We start from the raw sequence: 24,149 nt of genomic DNA on the forward strand, positions 1-24,149 counted from the left end.
CAGAAATTCTTTTAGCAATGTTATATACATATTAGGTGGAAGATGGGACTTATTCAAGGGTTTTGCAAGGGGTGAATGTACAAAATGTACACCCAGACCACAGAATATTATCTAGTCACAATGTTGCTATTGCATGTTGCAACCCAAATGAGCTTTGGGAGCAGTTAGATAAGGGAGAGAAGCAAGCCACAAATATTCTTTTTTGTCAATGATTTAGTTTGAATAAAATGTCCAGAATCAAACAAGTCTATGAGATGAGATATTAGATTAGCAATTGCTAGTTGCTTGGGCAAGGGTAAATGGAAAAAATGACAATTTTTTTTGGAATAGCGAAAGCATTTGAAAATAGAGGCATACTAATGATTACACACACTGTGAATATACCAGACCTATTAAATAACTCACTTCAACATGATGTCTTTACAGCGTGCTTGTTAAATGTCAGTAAAAAAAATATACTTTAAAGGGCTGTATTATTCTATTGAGGTACAGATATTATCATCTTCTTCAAATCAATCAAAGAAACTTCATCAGTTAATAATGAAGACAAATATTTGCTCTAGCTTGGACACAGAATGGCACCTATAGGTCCATGAGTTACCAAGGCTTTTCCTGAAGGTTGACCTGTTAATAGGAGATGTGGAGGCTAATAAGAAATTCTTATGCCATTGTGGTAGTGGTCTAGGACGAATCAACAGCACAGAATGAATCAACCCACATCTAAAGCCTTTATCCTGGCCGAGGATTCCTGAATTTACAACAGGTGGCTTGAGGCAGGAACTTTCTGCAGCCCCCCATTCTTAGAGCTATTCTCACTTTAACCTGCCCAGGGCAACCAAAATGGTTCCCTTGGCCCAATCCCAGAGGATTCCAATTTCACCCACATGTGAAAGTCCCTGGCATCTGTGCTTTCTGAACATCCAAAGTTACTCTAATTCAAAGCAAAGATAAAAAGCCACTGGCTGAATTGGAGCATCTTATGTGGGTACAGGTTAGGACATGGCTAATAGTTAGAGTTGTTTTCACACTTTTAAATGGAGAGTAGTTAGGAATTTCCAACCTGTTTAAATGCACGGCACTCATTTAAATGGTAATTAAAAGTTGGAAGAGATAGTAGAGCTGCTGGAATGTGATTTCCTAAGAACTTGCGCTCTGGAGACCCTTTGAACGGATGTGGATTCTTTCAGTTATTAGCCGGGAACTCTCAGCTATTAAACTTTTCTAAGCTTCCGTTTAATTTTGTCATGTGCAAAACAACCCTTAATTTAGGGGTTGTTTTAAAAAAAAAATCACATATGAGATTTATGTAAGGCATGAGCATATTGTAAGTACACTCATTATTATATCCTTTTAAATACAGAAACGGAATTTTCGGCAAAGCCACAAAATGAGCACCAGCAACAATAACAAACAGAAACCAAAACAAAACGACTTGTCCTTCTGAGCATCCTCCCTAATAGAACAGTTGACTAGCAAAACATGGACATAGAGCTGTCATCGTATAACTGGGATCTGGCGTCCCTGCAGAATCACAATAGTGCGGCTAATAAATTATTTAGAGGCAGCAGCGTCTTTCCCATTTAAAGCTTGCTTCTGAAGGGTTATGACCCATCACTACTCAGGCCATCCTCCCTCCTGCTACTCCCTTTTAGCTATGTAATTAAGAGTCAGAGGTGAAATTTACAAGGACCAGTTAGAGAATACTATGGTACACTTCTCCGTATGCCTTAGAGAAGGCAGTAAGTGCGCAATTTTGAGTGAGATACTGGTGATTCGGCTTCCTCAACGGCTAGGTAGTTGAATCTGAGTGTAATTCTGAAACTAAGCTTTCCATACAATATCCCTGGCTACATGTAGCTACTTACATGAAAATAAAGAAAAAGAAAGGAAGGAAGAGAAAGAGAGAGAGAGAGAGAGAGAGAGAGAGAGGAAGAAAGAAAGAAAGAAAGAAAGAAAGAAAGAAAGAAAGAAAGAAAGAAAGAAAGAAAGAAAGAAAGAAGAGAAATCAGATAGGAAATACAGTTACTGGTTATATTGGACAGATACCAATATACCAACAGTGACCCCGGAGTTGCCGGCAAGTGTGTTGAGTGTCATGGGTTCAGACACTGACTTACATGGCCATGGTCTGCAAGTATAAGATAGTCTGATATGTAAAGGGTGGTCTGATAGGCAGTGCAATGCTAGAGGACTCGTTTATGCTGTGATTTTTCTGATACACCTAAAATCACGGGTTCAGGTTGCTCTACTAACTGCATCAGTTGTATGTCTTGAAAAGTGGAAACAGGGCGGCATAGTATGGAAAAATCAGCGGAGAGGAAGCATACAGGCCAAATGAGGAAACAGAGTTGTTTTGTCTGAACTGACAGGGGGCAACTGGTAGTTCAAGAAAGAATAAATCTTTCCTTCGGTAGCGAGCACGGAGCACCCCAGCTAAAGAGTTCACGCCGCTTATTTCTGGGAGGCTGGGAATGGCGCATTGTCTGATGATACACAGCTCTGGCAGCCAAGGCATCCGCTGAGCTCCCAGTAGGTTCCTGCTGGCAGTTGTCACCATGACAACACTCAAGCTGAGGCCAGACACCTGAAAGCAGCTGCTCCCATGCCATTGCCCCGGTGCCTCACATCTATCGTGAGTAGCCCTAACAATCTAATCAGTCAATCACCGTGAAATCTCCCACGAGCTCAATTTAAGCGCGATTTATTTCAGTAAAAAGTAAGACCTGGAAAGAAGTTCAGACATTAAATCTAACCAGCAAATAAATTGTTAGGCCTCTTTCTGTTTAAAAAAAAAATCAAAACATAAATTGCACTGTATTCCCGTCATTGTACTCGATTCCTGTGGGAGTGACTGGTGCTGTTCCCGGTCATTGTCCTCTTTCCAAACGCATGGTATGGGTAGGGTTACCTCTCGCTTTTGCTTTTTGTGACAGATTAAAGTGTATTTGTAGGAAATCACCTAAAATAACAGAAATTAAAACCCAGTTCTGGGTACATGCGGCTGACTTTGCACACTGCAGTGTTTGAACGGAAGGGACACGTGTCACTCCCAACTAGAAACCTTGAGGGAATAACTCGTGAATGTCCGCCCCTCCCAATGTCCATGTGTGGGTGGGGGGAGAGGGGTGGCAGAGGTAAAGCCTCGGAACCCCAGCGTCGGAGAGGAATGAGACCAGATCTGGTACACTGGAGGTGGTGGAAGTTCCTGTTTCCACAAAATAATCTAGGATCTTGAGACTAAAAATATAAAGTAAAACAGTATACAAAAATGAAAAACTTGAAACAAACTATTTTAAGAGTGTCGACGTAATGCAGAATCTCTTGAAATTAAAAAGAAATCTCATAATAATGAAAACATTTCTCATGCTGATACTATTAGTTCTGCACAGTGAGATGGCTTAGTGTTGATTTCTATTAAAAGAAAGTATTGCTCACTTGATCTCCAAAGACTTCTTGATAACAAAATACACACAAAATGTCAGATATTGCCAGTACAACAATAATAAATTTATAGAGGCAAATATCCCAGGTTTTATTTTTAGTCATTGACCACATGTATAACTTGATTGGGGACAAAATAAGTGAGATACACTTGATGGATTATTTGATATTTTAATGACCTTCAGAACAATGTGAAGGCAAAACATCCAATTTTTATTACTTTAGATACAACGGCTTGATTTTCTCAGTTCATCTGTGCTTCAATATAGTAGATTTTCAGTGACTTGTGATGGTTACAAAATGTCAGGTACATTTTGGGAGCATTGATATTTGTCATAATTAAAGCAATATTTCAAACAATAAATCAATAGCTACCAAAAAAGAAAGTGGTTATTTTAAACAATGTCAACTTCCTTATTCCAGACTCCTTTCAGAAAGGAGAAGAGGGGAGGGGAGAAGAGGGGGAAGCAAGGGGAAGAAGAGAAAAGAGAGAGGATTAATCAGTTCTGTGGTGTATATGTGTCTCATTCACCACCTCAGATGGCTTTGAAAATCTGTGCGATGTAACATTAAACAGTATAAAGCAATTATTCTATAATCCTAAAACCTAGCATTTAACTCTTTACATACACAAATCAACGAATAAAACTTTACATACACAAATCAAAGAATAAAACTGATGGGTTCTATAAAAGCCACAGCTGACGCTTTCTTTACTTTTATTATTCAGAAAATAATAAAGTCTCCTCTAGTAAGTTGTTGTTGTTGTTGTTGTTGTTGTTGTTTTAAACACAGGAACTTAGAAACAACCTTTGAATGCCTTCCATTTCCATTCAGGATCTGGAACTCGGGTGTTCTGCCTGTTGATCAGTAGGGGGCGCCATCACAAAGTGATTACAGAGACCTGCCGCTTGCGAGGCCTTTCTAATGTCCATCTTGTTCAGTGGGATTTCTAGGCCATTGCCGACCGCGATGTACCCTCCAGGCTCCCATCACAGCCACCGTAGGAAAAGCTGCCGCAGAGCTCAAGACTGAGCTTTTAGATTCCTTTTTTCCCAGTGCTGCACGCTGCTAAGCAAAAGCATCTATTCCCCAGGACGCTGGCCAAAGGCTCCACTGCCAGTCCCGCTGCTCAGGTTTCTTTATTAACTCCTCTCACTCCTCCGATATTAAATGTAAATTACATGTTTCTTTCCAGTCCGCCTACCCAGGCTTTCAGGAACAGCCATTCAGCCATTTGTTCCCTTGCACCTGGAAGTCATTCTCAGTGTGTGTGTGTGTGTGTGTGTGTGTGTGTGTGTGTTTCCACTGAACTGCCCTGCCCTACCCAGTCACCTCCCCCGACTTCCCTAGCTGCTGTTTGGTACTTTCTACAGGACTGAGCAGACACGTTTTAGAGATAGCCCAAAATAAAATAATTCAAGCAACCGAGCTTCTCAGAGGTGCCATTGTTTCCCGCACGGTTCCAGCGACCTAAAAAGCTGCAGACGGGCATTTGAGGGTGGCAACTAGCCACACATGGTTGTTTCAAGAAACGTCGATAATGGATATTACAAACATGTTGTGGTGGCCAAACACGGACTTCCAAGGATAGGTCTCCCCTAGCAAAACGAAGCAATTATCTCAATCAGTCAAGTGAAAAGGTCCATTTATGCTTCAGTTCTCTGGCTAATTCAGGCAAAAGTAAAATTTTCATCTGAATGATCTCGGTAATTGGCTTACTGCTTTGCTTTCTCGGAGAGAACTTGACAAAGAAACAGAAGCAGTTCCGCGCGCGCGCCCGAGCAGGGTAATGGTAACCCCGGAACGCTTGCACGGGAAAAGCACGTGTGTGGAGACTTTGTATTGAAATTTCCACAGACAGCGCCTGGTTGAGGACAGTAATTAGTGGGGCTTTTAAATTCATCGTCTCTTGCTGTCCTTTCCCCCACCCCAGCCACTAGTCCCTCCTCCTTTAATGTTTCCGGTCAGCAGCAAGCATACCGCCGGGGACAAATGGGGTCAATCCATCTGTCATCTTTGACTCCTTCCTTCAATCGAACCTTTATCTTTGGAGCGCGTTGGTCCCGCTGTAGTCCAAAGGCCATTGTTGAGATAACCATCGGTGCTTTAGCCGACTTTCACCCAGTTGATTTGGCCTTGGGGCAACCCGATGCAGGTGCAAAGACAGGGACTGCAAATGAAGGTGAGTCAGACGGACAGCCCTGGCCACTCACAATTGCTACTTCTTAAATCCAACCCCCAAACCACTTTCAACTTCTGCAGCTTCACCCCTGAAAACACCAAGCGGCTCACCGCTTCGCCCTAAGTATGGCTTTGAAGGACTTGAGTTGAGCCGACGCTGGCTTCATACTCGGTCTTTTTCTTGTCACTCTCTTAGGGTCTTACATCTAATTAATTGGACATTTCCAGGGTTGCCTGTAATAGGTGCTTTGATCACAGAAGGCCCCTTCTGCCTTTTACCCAGCCTTATATCTGCATTGCTTTATTTGTTTTTAAGTATTAAAACTGTTCCCTGGGGGCTGGAGAGATGGCTCAATGGTTAAGAGTACTGACTGCTCTTCCAGAGGTTCTGAGTTCAGTTCCCAGAAACCACATGATGACTCACCACCACCTGTAATGAGATCTGGCGCCCTCTTCTGGCCTGCAGGCATACATGCAGACAGAACGCTGTATACATAATAAATAAATAATTTAAAAAAATAAAATAAAACAGTTCCCTGACATTATAGCAATTATTGTATTCCGGGGATTTCATCCCTTAATTCCACAGGGGATAATTTCGTGAGCCTTTAGGTACCTACTGCCCAGTGCTAAAAGTTGGTTCTTTGATCTAGTCCTCTTTTACCGTGGCTTTCAGTTCCTTTCCTGTTTTTATCACTCTCTTCAGAACACAGTCTAGTAGGTGAATCCCTCTTAAATCGCACCAATCAGAATTTAACCCCCTATTCGATGTGGGTCTGAGCATCATGAAGGGCCAACCCCCACCAGTAAATACATCCATTCAGTTTTCCAAATCCAAGTTCAAGGTTCTCCTTGCTTCTTCACTTTTACAGTGGATTTTCCTAGATTAAAAAAAAAAAAAATCACATCTTTGTTTCTTCTTTCCAGTGACAATCAGGCTGTATCACAGAGAGATATGCCAGGAATATTCCTTCTAGGATTGACATGTTAACCCTCAGAAATGGTCTCAGCTGTAGAGAAATGTCCTGCTCACGGATAAACCTTCCTTTGGCCTCCCATGTGCATTGGTGTATAGGAGCAGAGCTCTGTGATGATACAGCCTTGGCTTGCGGAGGAACCGCTCCCACCGGTGCCCGGCATTCCGCTGAACATCTGGGATTCCTCGGTCATGGTGCAACTTTTCTGCCTCTACAATCTGTGTCACAGCAGCAGTGAAGGCCGCTGTTCGGGGAACTCGTTCCTTCTGGCCAAGAGAAAGAAATCCCTCGCCTTGGTAGAGATAGAGCATGCCAATTGGCAGGTCAATCACCTAGACAAGGAACCAGACCTCAGGAAGGCAGGATTATCCTGAGCCATGGTAAAGAGATGGGAGGGACGATTACCTCTCCAATGAGATAAGTTACTTTTTCTTCCCAGGATCCTACCCATTCCTGAAGCCCCTATAACCACCATTAAGTTCTACTGGGTTTGTAGTTACTTTTCCTCTTACTTTTTTTTTTTTAACTGTCTCACGCGCTGGTCACACGGCAGCCTAAGCCTGCTTTCTCTAGTACTTTGGCACTCCTTCCTCTTTTTCTAAAGCTCCAGCCCCTGCTGTTTTCTTGCTTGCTGTCACGTGGTTGACCTTTATGCTGGCTTAACTGACCTGACATGGGTTTTCACCTTCTCTTCTCTTTCTCCTTCCCCAGGAAGCTGCCAAGGATAGCAGCTTGCCTGCCCTTGGGTTTTTCTTTAAACCTCTAATAGCATTGTTCTTGAGCTTCTGTGTGAGTCTGTTCTTCAGTGGAGATTAAGAACTTCAAGAGCAGACCCGATGTCCCTGGCACCCTTTGTACAGGCGCTAGAATCAAATAAATACCTTGGGTGTCAAACTCCACGTCTGAGTCTCCAGGCATTGCCACAAAACATGTACTGACAGAAATGGTTCTTAAACACAGTTAGAAAGGAAGCATCATTTGCTCCTTGGCTAAAAATGGGGACCTCATTGCAATCGTATGCAATGCACCAATGCTCCAGATGAGTATGGCAGGAATGTCAATCAACAGAGAACAGCTAAAGCTGGGTGGAGGCCACCATGGTAGTGAACCAGAGTGCCCAAAAAGTGGTGCTGAGACACAGAGAGTTTTGAAGGTGGTTAATAGAATCGGGCATCTTTAGAGACTGTACCAACATGCAAACACACGGTACATGTTTGGTTATATATATGTATGTGTATGCATGTGTGTGTATAAGGTTATACCAGTAGGGGAGTGACCAACTTAGAGTTACGAGAGGGAAAGGTGAGGAGGGCACAATGACTATATATGTATGAAAATATCTTAATGAAATTTGTTATTTTGTGCAATAATTTTAAAAAAGGATATTTCTCAGTTAAATCCAACAGAAATTAGCATAAATAACCAAGAGCTATTTATTAACACAGGTAACCACCCCAATAAGGTGTTGTAAACTTTTCCACCTTTCCAGATATGATTTAGTTTTTATACCCAGAACTCACTGGCCAAAGGAGAGGCTAATTTCCTAGGAAAAAAGACCATCTCACATCTAGCCCGTGAGTGTACATTGTGATGGTTACTTCAATCCTTTCTAAAAGGAACCCACAACTGTTTTCTTGGTTGACAATGAGGGAGAGAAAAGAGGAACACTCAAATATTTTAAAAGCTGATAGACACTTGACCAACGTTGACACTGGCTAAAGAACTTGAATCATCACTGGGGTCTTGCCATCGATAATGGGTCATGTGAGAACCAGGTGATAAACTGAGTCTTGGTCAAGGTCTAGTTTACAGCAAGTCTGTTGGGTCTTCAGACCTCTGCAGTGGACATTTCCTTCGCTACGTGTTTGAGGTTAGAATATTTCATGTATCTTTTGACCCACACTGGATATTTTATTTATGAGATAAAGATCGATCATAATGAGGAAAAAGACAAATGGAAGTTGTTCCTATCCATCACCCCCCAGGCAGGTTTTTAAGTACAACTCAAGTTTGCATCCTAAAGCGATTGAGGGAATATCCTTAAGGATGTAAAATTTACAGAAATAGCCATCCCAACCAAGTCACTTTCACTATCTGTAGAAAAGAGATGCTAAAGAGAATAAAATGATTATGATTTTGTTTTTCTTATTACCTTCTTTCTATGGTTTTCTTTTGCCAAATATTTTTGTCACAGCAATGGGAAAAGTCACTTACACGAGTGACATACTGATCTTTTGAAAAACAGCCCGCAGCAAGTCACCAGGGCATCGTGGAGGCTAAATGTGTGACTGTGCCTCTGGAACCATGTATTGCTACAGAGTCAAAAGAAGACACAGAGCTGGCTAGATGGCGCAGCAGGTAAAGGCACCTGCCGCCAAGCCCAACGACCCGAGTTCAATCCCTGAAACTCACATGGTGGAAAGAGAAACAATCTCCTCACGTTGTCCTCTGATCTCCACACCAGTGATGGCATGTGCACATCCACAGACATACATACAATAAACATACACCTCCATGCAATAAACAAACCGTTCCATCACATAAAGAAAATGCAGACCTTACTGTTCTCCATCCACGATGCATCCTACAAGCCAGACACAAGGTTCCAGCATGAACTAAGCTGTGAGGCACACGGTCAGTCAATCAGTGGGTGTATGTTCTATGCCTTCACCACTTTGTGCCGGCTCCTCTTCCTCTGCATGTGCCTCATCCCATACAGACAGTCTTGAATGGCCAATTGACGGAGAAGGAGAAACATTTGACTGTGCCTCACTGAGGGACTGGCTTACAAAGCGTTCTTATGCGGGTGCCCCACATGCACCCCCCCAAAAATGTGTAGAAGTTACATTCTAGCCTTATCCAGGAATAGTATAGAAAAACAATGGCAAGGAAAACCTCCAGCCCACAGCTTTGGTGGAGCACTTGAACACTGAGTTTGTTTTTACTTTTTTTTGATTTTTGAGACAGGGTTTCTCCGTAGCTTTTGGTTCCTGTCCTGGAACTAGCTCTTCTAGACCAGGCTGGCCTCGAACTCACAGAGATCTGCCTGCCTCTGCCTCCCGAGTGCTGGCATTAAAGGCGTGCGCCACCACCACCTGGCTTGAACAGAGTTTGTGTGGAAGACGGGGGTCTTCCAGGTGAGAGTGGCCATGGGGTAAATGCATCTGCATCATATGTCAACTACAACAAGACGGTACACTCTGCAGGAGAGGAATCACATTCTGAGTCTGTGACATCCAACAGAGCATCCGCTAGCTACCCACACGTGATGACTCCAAGCTGAAATATATCAAAGCATCAAATGCACACTGGATTCCAAACAGTAACACATGGATAAAACATTCCCAGTAATCGTATGTTGATCAGACATTGAAAACAGACATTTGTTTAGATATTATCAATGCTGATTTCCTTTTAAAATGTGTCTACAAGAAAATTTACAATGGTGTGCAGATTCCTTGTAGCTCATATTACATCTGTTTTCGGTAGTACTGATAGGGCGGACTATCTTGGCTAGCTGACAGCAGCTGGCCCCGATCCTGGGCTTTTCCAGCATTGCTATAGCAGGCTCAGGGATTGGGTGTCAGGGAAACATGAAGACACAAGCTGGCCTGTGACTATGACCTACCTCTCACCAGGGAGGATAAAACTCCAGCTGCTGCCGACTCTTCAGATTTCCAGACACAGCCCTGAGATGCTGTTATTTTTCTGAAGTCTAGTGAGATACAAGGTGGGCAGTGGATCACACTGACCCTTTATATCCTAGAAGGATCAGGACTATTTGGAGTCTATTTCTAAATAATAGAAAGATATTCAAAGCAGAAATTTGTCATTCTTACCTGTAAGAACTCAGAAGCTTGTTCTGATTTGATCTTCTGATATGGGAGTCCACAGAGTCTCACATCAGAACAGAACTAACTCAAGGAAAAGGAGATGTGAACAGAATATACTATCATGCAAGCCATCAGTCATAAACAGGCTTCAAAGCAACTGAATCTATAACTCGTAGTTATAGTGCAGTTGAGGTGCAAATTCAGGACAACACTCTGTAAGAACGAAGCACTATTCATTCTCTGGGTGCAGTTTGTGGATTGGGTCAAGAACCTTTGTAAAATAATGCAGCCAGCTTTCCATATCTGCTCAGTTACATTCACGCATTCAACTAATTATGGATGAAAAATATCTGTCAAAAATACCTGTTACCTAAATAGAGATTTTTTTTAGTCACTGTTTCTTAAGCAATATAGCATGCTACTATTTATACAATATTTACATTGTGTTATATATTAGAAGTAATCTGGGGATGCTGTATGATATATGAAAAAATGCACATAGGTGGTATGCAATATCGTACCTCCATTACATGTAAGACATGTATCATATTGGTTTTAAATACGTGGGGATCTTGGGATCCCCACAATGTGGGAGCAGGAAAGCAGTTCACGTAGATGCCTCTTGGGTATAGATCATGTCACCAGTTAGGTCATTAGGGCTGCAAGATGTGTTAGCTGAAGACGAGAGAGAATGGGAACTAACCATTAAAGAAAGATGTGAATGAATGTCAGATGTGGGTCTAGAAACAGGCAGAGCAGCCAGGGCTGTAGTTTATGCCTCCTATGTTCTTCTAAGTATCTCCCAGGAAGAGAGACTTACAGAGTCATGGGGGTGTTGTTCCTTGAAATTTAAGATCTGGGGAATAGATGGAAAGACACAAAGCTGGGGTACAGTCCTAGGCACCCCTACTAGGATGGACCTGCCCTAGCTTCTGAGACTGCTGCCCACAAACTCCTCAGCTTTCTGCTTGTCACAGACTTGTCCTCTGCAGCAGAGTGCCATGTCACCCAAGACCCCTTTCTTACTGTAGTGTGACATTCAATGAACAGTTATGAGGTGGCTTGAGAGGCCTAGCCATTGCAATTATCAAGGGATGACTCCACGGACCAATTTTTCCCCTAACGCTCTACATACACACACAGAAACACACACGCACTCACGCACTTGGCTAGAACTCGTATTGAAAGCTGACATGTCCCTCTTTTCTGAAGGGCTTCCTCCCCTTTGATCCTCTTTCTCTCTCCCTCCCCCTCTTGCTTCTACCTTGTTTGAGACAGGCAGGGTCTTTCTCTTTCTGCTCTTGAATACACCAGGGCAGGTGGCCTAGAGGCTTCGGGTGATTCTCTTGTCTCTGCCTTTTATCTCACTGTGGGAGCACTGGGATTGCAGACATATGCTACTGATCCTGGCTTTATACAAATTCTGGGGATCGCATGCATCTTCTCACACTTGTGGGACAAGAATTTAGCCACTGAGCCAACATGCCGGACCTGTAATGATCTGTTCCTAACAGAGTCTGCTGCCTTACACTGAAGAGACATACACAGAAGAAAAATCTTTCTTCCTGAAGTTTAACTCTCTCCTCTCTCCTGCCCTCTCTCCTTCTTTCCCTCCCTCCCATTTGAATTGTGCTGGCTGCCATGATTAGTGTGGGAAGCTGGGTTACATGTGATAGCTAAGCAATCTATTTTGTGGGTCAGGGGGCTCAGGAGAGGCAAAAAGAGTCTGATGAAGAGATAAAGGTTGGTAAGAGTTGGTTGTGTCCGGGTCTCAGGACACCTTGTAAGGCATTTTAAAGAAGGTAGATTTCATTCTATTGTCAGTAAGGATGGGAGATATTTACACAATATGATCAAACTGGAGTTAGAGAATTTTCAAACAACTTCATGTAATTAAACTCTCAAGACTATAGATCTAGTATAATCCAGATATAAGCAAATGCCCTGCCTTTGACAGGAGTTTAAAGAATGAGGTCTTTCTTTGTTCTGATCCTAATAAAACTGCTTTGATTATCTTGCTTGAGCTAACACCTCTAAGCAGATAGGCATATATAAGAATCTTTGTGTGTGCATGCTCTCAACATCATATCACACCACTTTGGCTTTAAGCAAAGCAAAAAATAAAAATTAAAGAAAAAATCCTATCCAGTTGAATTAAAAGACACTTAGTTCCAAGACAGTGCACTTGTTTTTGTAACAACATCCTCTGATATTTCACTTACGTTGAGCTCCCTTTGGTGTTCATGTTTGTTTACACATCATTACTTGATGAATGGGTTGAGAAGCTGAGAAGGAAAAGTGTGGTAAGCATCTACACTCTGGGATCAATCATAATAAAGTTAACACATCTTTGAAATGATAACGTAATGAGCCATTTTGTAGAAACTGCCTTCTCAAACAGCTTTTTAGGAATGTTATCTGTGACATGGAGGGAGGTGTTTGTGTGTGCGCACTTTCACGTGTGTGTGTGTGTCTCAGAAGAAAACCTTCACTGTCATTCTTCATTTATGCTTATCCATTTTCTAATGAAAAGATCTCTTACTGGCCCACAGCAGTGAGATGTCAGGCAGGCTGACAGTGACAACTTTGCAGGGCTGAGTTGACCACTGTGGCGACCACTCCTTGCTCTTTTATGTGGGTTCTGAGGATCAAACTCGGGTCCTTTTGCTTGCACTTTACCACCGAAGCTATCTGCTCAGTGCCCAGTGTGTGTTCTGGTAGGCACAGGAGTGTGAAGGAAGGCGGAAGACACTGGCGCTGAGGACACAAGAGCATCCATTTTACACAAACAACAATAAAAACCCAACAGGAGCTACAACTTAGAAACCAGTTTTACTCTGTTGCAAACAAATGGACAAGCTATTGTACAATATATAATAAAAAGTACAGCACAATACAAGTGCCACTAATAAACGAAACTTAAAGATCAGACTTAAAAATGCTTATTTGTAATATATATATGTATATATATACACATACACGCTGCAACAAAAAGCCACAATAAATACAGGAATTTCCATGTCATTCCTAATAAATACTGAAAATATAAATACAGAGGACTACAGCTAATATGAATAAATTATTACAACATAAGATCCAGGATAAATTCTGTTGAATAACATTGTAGCTTATCTTATATCCCCTTTGGCATCTTTGATGTCATAACTTGTACACAAGAAAAATCAGTTTAGAAACTGTGACACACGGCATGACATCGTACTGTAAAATGACCGTATGGATGGCAATCTGATTTTCTTCCCATTCAACCTTACAAGTCATCAGAATGCACATCACAGCAATGAAGTCGCTAGTGAAGATCTACTGGGTAAAAGCAATGATACAAGTCAGTTGAAAGAGAAAATTCAATCAACCAATGTCAAAATGTACTTTATAGACCTGTGGTTTTTCTGAGTTTTCAGTGATGCATGTCCCCCCTGCTAGCTTCCAACAGGCCAAAAAACCACACACCCGAAACAAACACCCTCAATAGACTGCCTTTGTCTAAGGACTGTTCCTATGCATGGGTGGTTCAACACGGGAGGATACATGAGTCCTCGGGATCTCAGGATCTACTAACACGTTCAGTTCACTACATCTTACCAGGGTTTTCAATGGACCAAGTTCCTACGGCAGCTTGCAAGCGGAAACACGGTTGATGTCTAAGACTATGGTCTAGACAAAGACACTGCAAAGGGTGACAAGCAATTGTGTACATGGGTTTTAGATGTGGAAAACGTTTTGCTGACCAATGCCAAATGACCTTCCCTATCAAATTCATATACCCTGTGACGCTGAAACACATTGAAATAACAAAGTGCCTTTTCTGCATTACCAGGCAGTAATCAGTACATAGGCGTTAATAGCTCTACCTTAGGCGATTATACCAAAATGCAATAAACTAAAGGAAAAGCAGAGAGACATTACTAAGACACAACAAAGGCTGAGTTCTTAGGAACAGAGATGTAATCTACAGGCTCAGGATTTTCTTTTACTATTTCTGTACTGTACGTGTCTAGTATTTATCATACAGCATCAAACACCTTGGAAACATGTTTCACAAACGACACCTCAGACTTCTTTCTGTTGAGGTGCCTAGAGTCAATTCCAACATCGGCCAAATTTTATTCACCATTCATTACATTAGCATTCTACAGAAACTTCTTTTTTTTTTTCTTTTTTCTTTTTTTCTTGGAAACTAAGAGTGTCACTAGGTCACTTCCCCATAGTGTTACTCATGGGGACCAAGTACATTGATGTGACTGCCATTTCACACAAGCACCCAGGTGAGGAAAAGCAGCCATATTGAGATTGGACAAGATCCACGGAAGAAGGCAACCCTGATGTCCAGGGTGGTCCTCAGCTTCCTGTTGGTGCTCTCTCTGAGTTGCAGGCAAACAGATACGCTCTGAAAGCTGCAAGGAGTGTCTGGGACAAGTGATGTCATCGGGAAAAAGGAAAAAAAGAGAAAAAACAAAAAACAAACCAGAAACAAAACCAAACATCACCCTTTTCCAGAATGCCTCATTTAGTTTACAAGCCTTTTCAAGAAGACAATCTTTAAAATCACTTTCCTGATTCCTGAGAATGCAAGCGCCCATTGTTTACACAGCATCCTCATGGACACCGGCTGGGATCAAATGGCGGCTGAGAGAGTCTTTGGAGACATTTTATTCCAGATCAGATTCTTCAAGACAGTCACGTGTTCTCCAGAAGGAGAAGAAAAAGTCTAGAGTCTTATTTGTTACTTATGCTAAGGAACAGGTAACAAGAAGGTACTTGTTCACAAGCAAGCACATAGAAAAATGCCCCCCACTTTTTTTTTCTTCAGAGAACTGAACAGTATAAAAGTCAAATCACTTGAGTTTAGTTCTGATGCTCGCTGCTGGGACCTAAACCAGTCACTTGCATGGACATGACAGTGATTTTTAGAAAGTAAATAGGAATGAATAAAAGCCTTTCCAAAAGCAGGCTACATGACTAAGTGTTTGAGTACCGTTGTTTTCTTTTAGAATTTGATTTCTGAAGACATTTGATGAGAATTGCCTTACATACTGATCATCAAATAAACAGAGAACCCAACTTCTCCAGTCTTTCGGTACAATTGCCACAACTGTTGCCAGATACCTCATCCACAAAGACGAACCAAGATATGTTCTTATCATGGGAAAACCTGAAAGAGTTGGATTGTGTTGCCTAGGAAACCGTCAAGTAGAAATGGGTATCTGTGCTGTTGGATATGCCTGAGTGCCAGTTCTCCCCAGAGGTAGATGGAGTCATGTGACCTCTGGCGAGCTCTCTTGGGTTCAAGCCTATACAATCTGAATAACATAGAAGAATCTCAAATCTCCCATTACTCATGCTTAGTTGGCCTCTGTGAATATCTTTAAGAAGATTAAGCTGTCCTAAGTTGCCTGTTAGGCGTGAGTAGAGCCCAACAAATCAGGGTTCAGATAGTACACCCTGGCAGTAGACTGTGATTAATGGTGCCAAAAAGGGGGGGGGGGAGAAAGAAAACTAAGATGACTTTTCTAGCTATTAAAATTTAAAATCTATCAAGCCCAGATATCACTTGGGTACCATTTCAGTACTCAAGTACAAACACTATTTTTTTTTTTTAAGGGCAACAATTTATTCCCAAGTTTTAGATATTTTTTCCTCTTTAGGGCAATTCAGATTTAAAATTGAACATTTTCTCTTCTTCATATTTAAATACTTTCATAATTTACATAGGTCTTTGAATTTGTTTTCAACACTGATAGCATTTCTAAGGAAAGGGAGTTTAACATGAAAAAGAGCAAAGCAATACCAGATAAAATGTGCTCCAAATTCCCGCTTGATATCTCTCCAGCAGAGTGGTAACAATCAAACTCTTTAGGGGCACATGACTCAGACAGGAAGGTAAGGAGTCTCATTTCCTACTCAGTAAGGCTTGGCATAGATAGAATTTTCTAGATAATCTTTAAAGAGACACCTTAAAAGTTAGGTTTTCTTCCAAGAACTCATTAATATATAACTTTCAGGTTCATTCCAAGCCAGACCCAAAAAAAAAAATTGGAAAAAGAGTTAAAAAGAAATAAGACATTTAACTGTGAAGCTAATTTAATGCTCCAACTAAAAATCAATAGTCGTGTAAATCAATTTTGACAAAAGCAAGGCTGATTTCTACCCAATTTATCTCCTCATAGACCTTTCTAATCAATATACATTATCCTTAAAAATACATAGACGACCTTGCACATGTGAAGAAAATTTCAGTTTGAACTGACTTAGCTATCAGTATGCTAATGAGAGAGTCTGGGGGAACTGCAGCAAGCCTGCTGAGCAGGAAGGCTGCTTAAAATGACATCGGTCATCCTCCTTGACAAGGTTGGTCCTGCCAGCTTCTGTGAAAGATGGAATAAAATAACAATAAAACTGTCTTTTCTTAAAATGTAAGCAAGCATGAAGGGTCAGATGCCAAGCAGTAGTCCTGCATAGCGAAGGCCAGTGGTAAGGAAAGAAAACAGCAACCGGCAGGACATAAACCTTTGGGGTGATTTCTATTCCCATATGTAACAAATTTCTGCATGCACTAACGTTCCAGCTCCTAAAGAGAAATTTTTAAAAAAATCCCATAAACACAGTGCTGACAAGGATCCCGGTTTTGGGCTCAGGAGCTCATTGCTACTCTCTCCTCAGGGTCCTCCACTCTATCTGACTTTCTATGACCCCATGGCAGGCAAGAGAGCATACAGTCAGACTTGCCCTACTACGGACTACCAGAACACCCAGGCAGTACCAAGCTTTCAGGTTTAAGTTTCTGGCGAGCAACAAAAGAAAGAGACACACCCATGCTGCTTAGAAGACATTGGGTCTCCTAGTCTGGCTTGAGGAGTACTGGCACAGAAGGAACTGGCAAAGCTTACGAAAGACTGATTCCGAGCCACATTTGCTACGGAAGAATTCTCCTTCCAAATAAACCTCACTTTTGTCAATAACGTTAGCTGTTTAATCGTTTAACATTTAGTGTGTGTGCATGTGTGTTTAGAGACTTTCTTCGGATTGCTAGAGGTCGGTGTTCTTATGTTTTAGAGGACGAACCATGACTTTGGATGCTGGCCAGCGAATGGGACTACCAACTGGGCTTTTACACATCAGTGACCTTCCTGGTTTTGGAGGGCCTGCTACTTATGACTCTCGAGTTCACTAACCCCCGGCCCAACTCTCCGGAGACTTACGTATTGACAGTTCTTAGCAGACACTGTCGGTTCCAAACTCACATTCCACCGGAACCCCTATCCTGCCCTTTCAAAACTGTAGTGAGCCTTCAAACCGTGGTTCTCAGTCCGTTCAATTCCGTCATGCCACAGAGCATGGCTGATGAGCTGAGGAGCTGGTGCAAAGCCGCGACAGCTGGGTGCTTCCAGCACAGCTCATGGTTCTTGGGAAAGGATACAAGAAAATTCAGGTTCACATTAGGAGTGAAAAAGGAAGCCAGTCTTGCACTTTGGGTATTGGCCATGGCCACAATACAACAAATAGTTAGAATTTCACATTACCGTCGTTCTGACCGTGAAAGCATAAAGGTGTGCCCACTTACACTTGCCGTCTTATATGTCGACGACAATGACTGTAAACTGCACGGGATTGTAGCCACAGCTGACCTCCCTCATTTTCTGTCTGCTTCTAGGCAATGCTTTTGGCACAGGGTTCTTTATAAAATGAATAAGAGGTCCCGTGCCACACTGCTTCTAAAGTTCTCTGGATTCTGTAGGAATCAAATCTGCTGAGACTTCATTGGCGTACAGCTGACATTTCCTTAGATAGCTCGGCATCCAAGAAACAACTCTCTGAATATCTTTTTCCCTGAATCCAAATTTACTTCCTAAGTTTCAGGGGGATGTAGTAAGCGCCATGACTATAGGGAAAAGCAGCTCCTTTTAGAAGCCGTTTGGGATGAATGAGAAGAGCTGGTGACGATGTTTCCCAAGGGGCACTGGAGGATTCCATGTCAAATATCTGGCCAGGCTTGACTACCTCATGCCACCCTCCGTTGTCCTCACCCTTCCAAATAGCCAGTTCCCCTGCTGTTTTTGCTGCCAAGTCAGCTGTTACAACATCGGAGGTATTCAATAAAAAAACTGTTAAAAGAAAAAAAACCCAGATATTTAACACATTCTGAGGATCAACACTAAGTCCTTAAGAACTTGTACAAGGTAACAATTAAAAAGTGAGGTATCGATTAGGAAATAAATTATGGTACATATTCTTCTTTAATGAAATCTTAATCAAAATTTTGCCCAAAAGGTAATCAGTATAAGCTCTGCATGCTGAGAATTGTGGCACGCTTCTATAGCTGGTGCTGTTGTGTAGGAGCATGCCAGAGGAGATGGTACTGCTGGCTCATATGATTACACGGATTTCATCCCTTGAAAAAATGTTGGATATTGTATATGTGCTTGGCATGACATGATGAGAAAAACGTGATTCCCTCACAAAGACTGGTTTTCAAAAAAGTCTATTCTTCAATCTACTAAAAGAAAAGCGACAATTGTATTTTAAATAATTGATGGGGGGGACTTAGAATGGCCTTTGATTATTTTTTAATCAATGAAAATTAAAAAAAAAGATAAAGGGGATGAGACTGATTAGGCCACTTGACTCACAAATCAATTTGGTTGGGAGTACAGCTGGGAATCAAATCTTGAAAACAATAGGATCTGGAGCATTGGGCTTTGCCATTGATAGTGCATGGCTTGGGAGCCGTGCACACAAAGACTCTGATTGGTTAGATATACTATGCAATGCAACAGCTGTAGGTCTTATCATTGTGCCTTGGCGCAAAGACTTAAAGAGGCTCGACCCAGCTGCATCCAACTACATCCTCCCCTTGGGAAACAGAAAGAACTGTAGCACTGGCCTCACACGGGGGCAGTTTTTATCAAATAGAAGGTCTATTAATAGGAATGATCCAGAAGAATCATTGTATTCTCAATTTTTACTGGGAAGGGAAGACACAGGAGATAATTCCTCACTAGTATTATTTGTAACTTTAACCCAGTATTTTCTGTCAATTGCATTGAAATTTTTCTTCTGTATTTTTATATCAACCGCAACCTGATATACTGTAGGAACAAACTATCCAGTACTCCTTACTAGCTACTGGTTAAAATCTGTCCCCCTCTAGGGTATGAGACATGTGTATTCTGTGTTTGTGTGTGTGCAGCACAGATAAAGTATGTAGGGTTTTGGTTGCTGTTAAAATAGGTAGCCTGTACCTATTATGATTTGCAAGAGATGTCTGTGGATGACTTAGGTGTGTGAAATACTGGAATGGCGGCTTTCGTGCTTAGAAAGGTAACTATCCTTAGCAGAGTGAGACTTTCTATCCCCATTGAATAGAGAGAGGAAGAAAGCTCTGTGTTTGAAGTGTCCTTTGAGGGAAAATAAAGCTGCAGAAGAGAAACCCAGCCAAACACACAAAGGCAGGACCCAAGTCTTGTAAAAACGAAGCTGGACTGAAATAAGTATATCTAAGGGTTCAGGGATTGGACTGCCATGACCCCCTTCAACTCCACCCTAGTCAGGGTTGCCCTGTGCCTCCCCACTCTCTGTCCTAAGAACAGCCCCAGAGTGCCTCACCAGTCAATACTTCCAGAGGCTGGAACGGTCAAGCACACATGGAACATGGGATTCCTTCCTTTGCTTGAACGAACAATAGCCTATTGTCATTTCCTCCGAGTACCTGCTCTTTAGATTGCGTAGGTGGGGGTCAGGGAGGCTGGAGATCAAACACTACAAAAGGCAACACTACAGGTAACTCTGGTCATACTAGCACAGTCAGAGCATGCGTCCATCACAGCAGCCCCACCAATCCAACACAAGAAGCCGCCTGCCCCCACTACGCCTTTCTAATGTTAGTAATAATTAGTGTTGGTTTGGCCTTGGGCTGTTGGAGAGGTGAGCAGGAACCAACTCCATAAGCAAACACCCTTTCGCCATATCGAGTTTAAAGAAAGACTTCTCACGGGAGGACTCCGAAGCCCATTGATGTTTGGTCAAATGAAATAAGTTGTGAGGAACTGAAATCTGTAAGATATTAAAATGCCCAAGTCTAGGAGGCATAGAAAAACATTAGTGATGCAGCTACTACATAGCAGGGCGTGTCTCCATCTTAAATAGTACATAGCAGGGCATGTCTCCGTCTTATTTAGTCGTAAAACACGTAAAATGATGTAGCAATAGGATGTCAAAGCTGGGAAATGGACTCAGCATAATCATTGCGTTGGGGGAACGCTAGTGCGTGTGCTATAGTTATGTAAGCTTACAGGAAAAGAGGTTGCTCAGAGTCCTCCCGGGCACCAAGCAGGCAATCCAGCGGAAGGCGGGGCATGTGTCCTTTGTCTTTACTAAGCAGGAGAACGTGAGTGTATGTTTCTTTTCTATGCTTTCTCTTTACTAAGCAAGAGAACGCGAGGTTGCTGCCTTTGCAATGCATTATGGACTGTGGGACTAACTGTCCTCGGCGACACCAATAAAAACGCTTCAGGAAAGTCAGGCCTCATGAGTGCGTGAGTGCAGGCCTGCCTTCAATCAGCTAGCGGCTATGTGGAAGTCTCATGACATGGTTTTGCTTTTGTAGAGATGGATTGATCACGGTGTAGAATAGATTGGTTTCTGAGGCTGTGCTCGTCTGGTTTTTTACCCCCCAGCCTCCTCTGTGTTACGTAGTTAGGTCCTCGGAGCGGTGAAGAAAAACGGGCCATTTTCCTTCACGCCACTGGAAGGATCCTCTACCTCTATTGTATGAACCTCACAATAGTCGACTTTTTTATAAGTAAAAAGTTTTGATTTCAAAGCGTTCTGAGACCCCACCCCACGCGAGGTACCGGGAAGGGGCACTAAAGTGCATTTTGATGGAGGGGGTGGAGTTTAAAGGTGCAGTCAAAGCTAATAAACAAGATGACACTGTTTAAAAAAGAAAGGCAATTCCATCTCTCTCGGCCGAGGGGAGGGCAGCGAACTGGACCCTCACCAGAGGATTGTCCTGACTCTGAACTTTAGAGAGAACTGCGTAAGGACCTGCGCATATATATAGACTCATTTGTCCCACATAGCAAAAATAGGCCTATGTCATCCTTAAGAAAGTATCTGCAAATCTGCTTAGTCAGGATCATAAAAACGTGGGCGGATTCCAGGTGCAATCCTCGTGGGCATGCTCTGTGGTGCTAGCTAACGCAACGGCAGCTTCAGTGAGCGCGCTGTTCATTTTCTTCAAAGCATGACTTCTAAACTACCGGAAAGAAAATACACAAAAAACGATTCAATCTTTTTTTTCTGACAATCATTACTTTTACATTAAAAAGTCACCACCATCTTCAGATATATCGAAAATTAGGTCTCTAAATCTGATTATTTTTCTAGTCTTAGTTAACAATCTTGCACAGGCCCGACAATCTAAGACGTGGAGCTATGGTCTGCACAGCTCGGCAGGTTTCGCCCAGTTTGACAGGCAGGCAACTGTGAGATAAGCATTTTTTTTTTTAAATTTAGCATTTTTCTATCAAAAACAGTTCAAAATCGTTTAAAATCCCCATAGCGACTGTGTTTTATTTGTGTCACGCCAGAGTTGGGAAACTAGAAAGGAGAAAAAGAAATCCTGTCTGGAAGTCATCACAGCCCACATTTTCTTGGTCTTCCGGTTAAACAAATGAGCCCAGCAAATGCAATACAGTGCCTTAAATAGAAGACTCGGTGCTCTAATAGAATAATCTAAGCAACTAAACGGGGACCGTCTCCACCACGGGGGACTTAATGCACTCCTCGTGCAAGCGGCTCTTTTCGGCAAGGCTCAGAGAATTCTCCACTGGATGCTCGGAAATGTGGCCGTCCCCGCCGTTCAACGCCGAGACAAACCCTTCCTGGGAAGGGCCTTTCAAGTATGAGTGAAATTCGACTTGGGGAAGATTGGGCCTGTGTTCGGGGTATAAGGTGTTACAGGGCACCCCACTATCATTTTCAGAAGTGGGGCAGCAAACAATGACAGAAGGGTTGGCAGCTGGGTAGTGGGAGGCCCCGTAGGCCTCTTCCGCTTGTCTGGCATAGTCAACGAATCGCTCTGGGGTCATGGCATAAGGCACCAGCGACAGGGCACCGTTTTTGACAGTATCTCTTTCCGAATAGCTGTCAGAGATCTGGCTAGGAGTTCCTGGGATGTGGCTATCTATTTGGTAGTACAGGGTTGAAGAGCTAGCGTAGAACGAAGCGTTCTTTGTGTGGCTTTCATGAACTGCGGTGCCATCCGAGTAACAGAGAACAGAAGGAAGAGGGACGACTTCGGCATGGGCTCCGAGCCCTTCTACAAAGCTGTCTCCCTTGTCCTCATCGTCATCTTCTTCCTCCTCCTCCTCTTCCTCCTCCTCCTCCTCTTCCTCCTCATCCGATTCACTGGGGGCCAGGCTTTGTGTGCTGGAGTCGGTGACTCCGCTGCAGAAGCTGCTTCCATCCTCCTCCTCTTCCTCCTCCTCTCCGTGGCAATCCAGCTCCTCCTGCAGGTGCAGCACGGCAGCCTGGGGTTCCGTTTCGATCTCAAAATTGTCTGCGATGGAGTATTCTACCGAGTGCGCGACGGGGCCCATGGAAGTACCGTGGGGGCTTATCTCACCGTGGCAGCCGTTCAGCGTGGGGATTTGCTGCTCGCGATTTTTCTCGAGTTCAAGTTTCATGATTGTGTGCAAAAAATGAGTCCGGACACGGATAGGATTAAATTCAATTCTACCTGCTGTGTTGCTACAGCCTTCTTTAGTGCAGCCGCATGGGAAAGACATACGATCCACCTTGGGAGGAAGAACAGGGATTAGCGCCATGGAATTATTACAGACCAAATAAAATCAAGGGCTTTCTAACAACTCCTCTGAATTAGGTAATGCACTCGAGCTCTGCTTGTGCCACAGCCGATGATGAATAAGCTGCAAACAAAAAATAAGCAGGGAGAGTGAAGACTTTTCAATGAGCGGGTCTTAAATGCATGTTTAAAAGAGCGGTGGGCTGAGGGTATAAGTGAGAATTTAAATTTCATTGCGTCCTCCAGGGCTTTCTTATTTTCCACTCTCTACTTTTCCTTCTCTTTTTCCATTTCATTTTGTTCCCATTTCACAGCCCTGGTTCGCTTCCGTTGCATTCCAACGTGTCTACCCACTTTTAAGTAACACATAGACTGTTCTTCTTTAGGCTGCTAGTTTAATTTAACATCCATGACAGGACAGCTAAGCCACTATGTTCGTTCCTTTGCATCTAACGAGATGACCTTTACTACTCCAGGTATCTGGGATGATACTACCCGGGGCCACACAATGCCACCCTGCTATAGTCTCACTGCTTTGTCTTCTCAACAACGGGTCCTTGTGTTGCAGAATATTTGTACACTGTGTGAAGATGTGCTGCTCTGAATGGTGTAATAAAAAGCCAAATGGTCAATAGCTAGGCAGGAGAGGATGGGCAGGACTGCCAAGGAGAGAGAGGAAGAGGAGGAAGAATCTATGTGTGCGGGACTTGCCAGCAAACTTGGAGCAAGTTGGACGTGCTGTCCTGAAGAGTGGTAACTGGACCACAGGGCAGAATGTAGATTTAAAAATATGGGTTAGTTAAGTTATAAGCGCTAGTTAGACGAAGCTAAAGCTAAGGCCAAGATTTCATAATGAATAATAAATCTCCATGATGTTATCTGTGAGCTGGA

General features: G+C 42.8%; 1 protein-coding gene across 6 annotated transcripts in view; it reads right to left on the bottom strand.

The window, feature by feature from the left end:
* Nucleotides 1-13,248: 13,248 nt before the first annotated feature.
* Nucleotides 13,249-24,149, bottom strand: part of Csrnp3 (cysteine and serine rich nuclear protein 3) — a 184,743-nt gene continuing 173,842 nt past the window's right edge. For all 6 annotated transcript variants that reach the window (XM_057755103.1, XM_057755105.1, XM_057755104.1 and 3 more), the window contains one exon: nucleotides 13,249-23,250. In XM_057755103.1, the coding sequence (XP_057611086.1) occupies nucleotides 22,195-23,250 (1,056 nt within the window). In that variant the 3' untranslated portion in view covers nucleotides 13,249-22,194. The remainder of the gene's footprint in view (nucleotides 23,251-24,149) is intronic.

This window comes from Chionomys nivalis, chromosome 22 (genome assembly GCF_950005125.1).
Source record: "Chionomys nivalis chromosome 22, mChiNiv1.1, whole genome shotgun sequence".
Lineage (NCBI taxonomy): Eukaryota > Metazoa > Chordata > Mammalia > Rodentia > Cricetidae > Chionomys > Chionomys nivalis.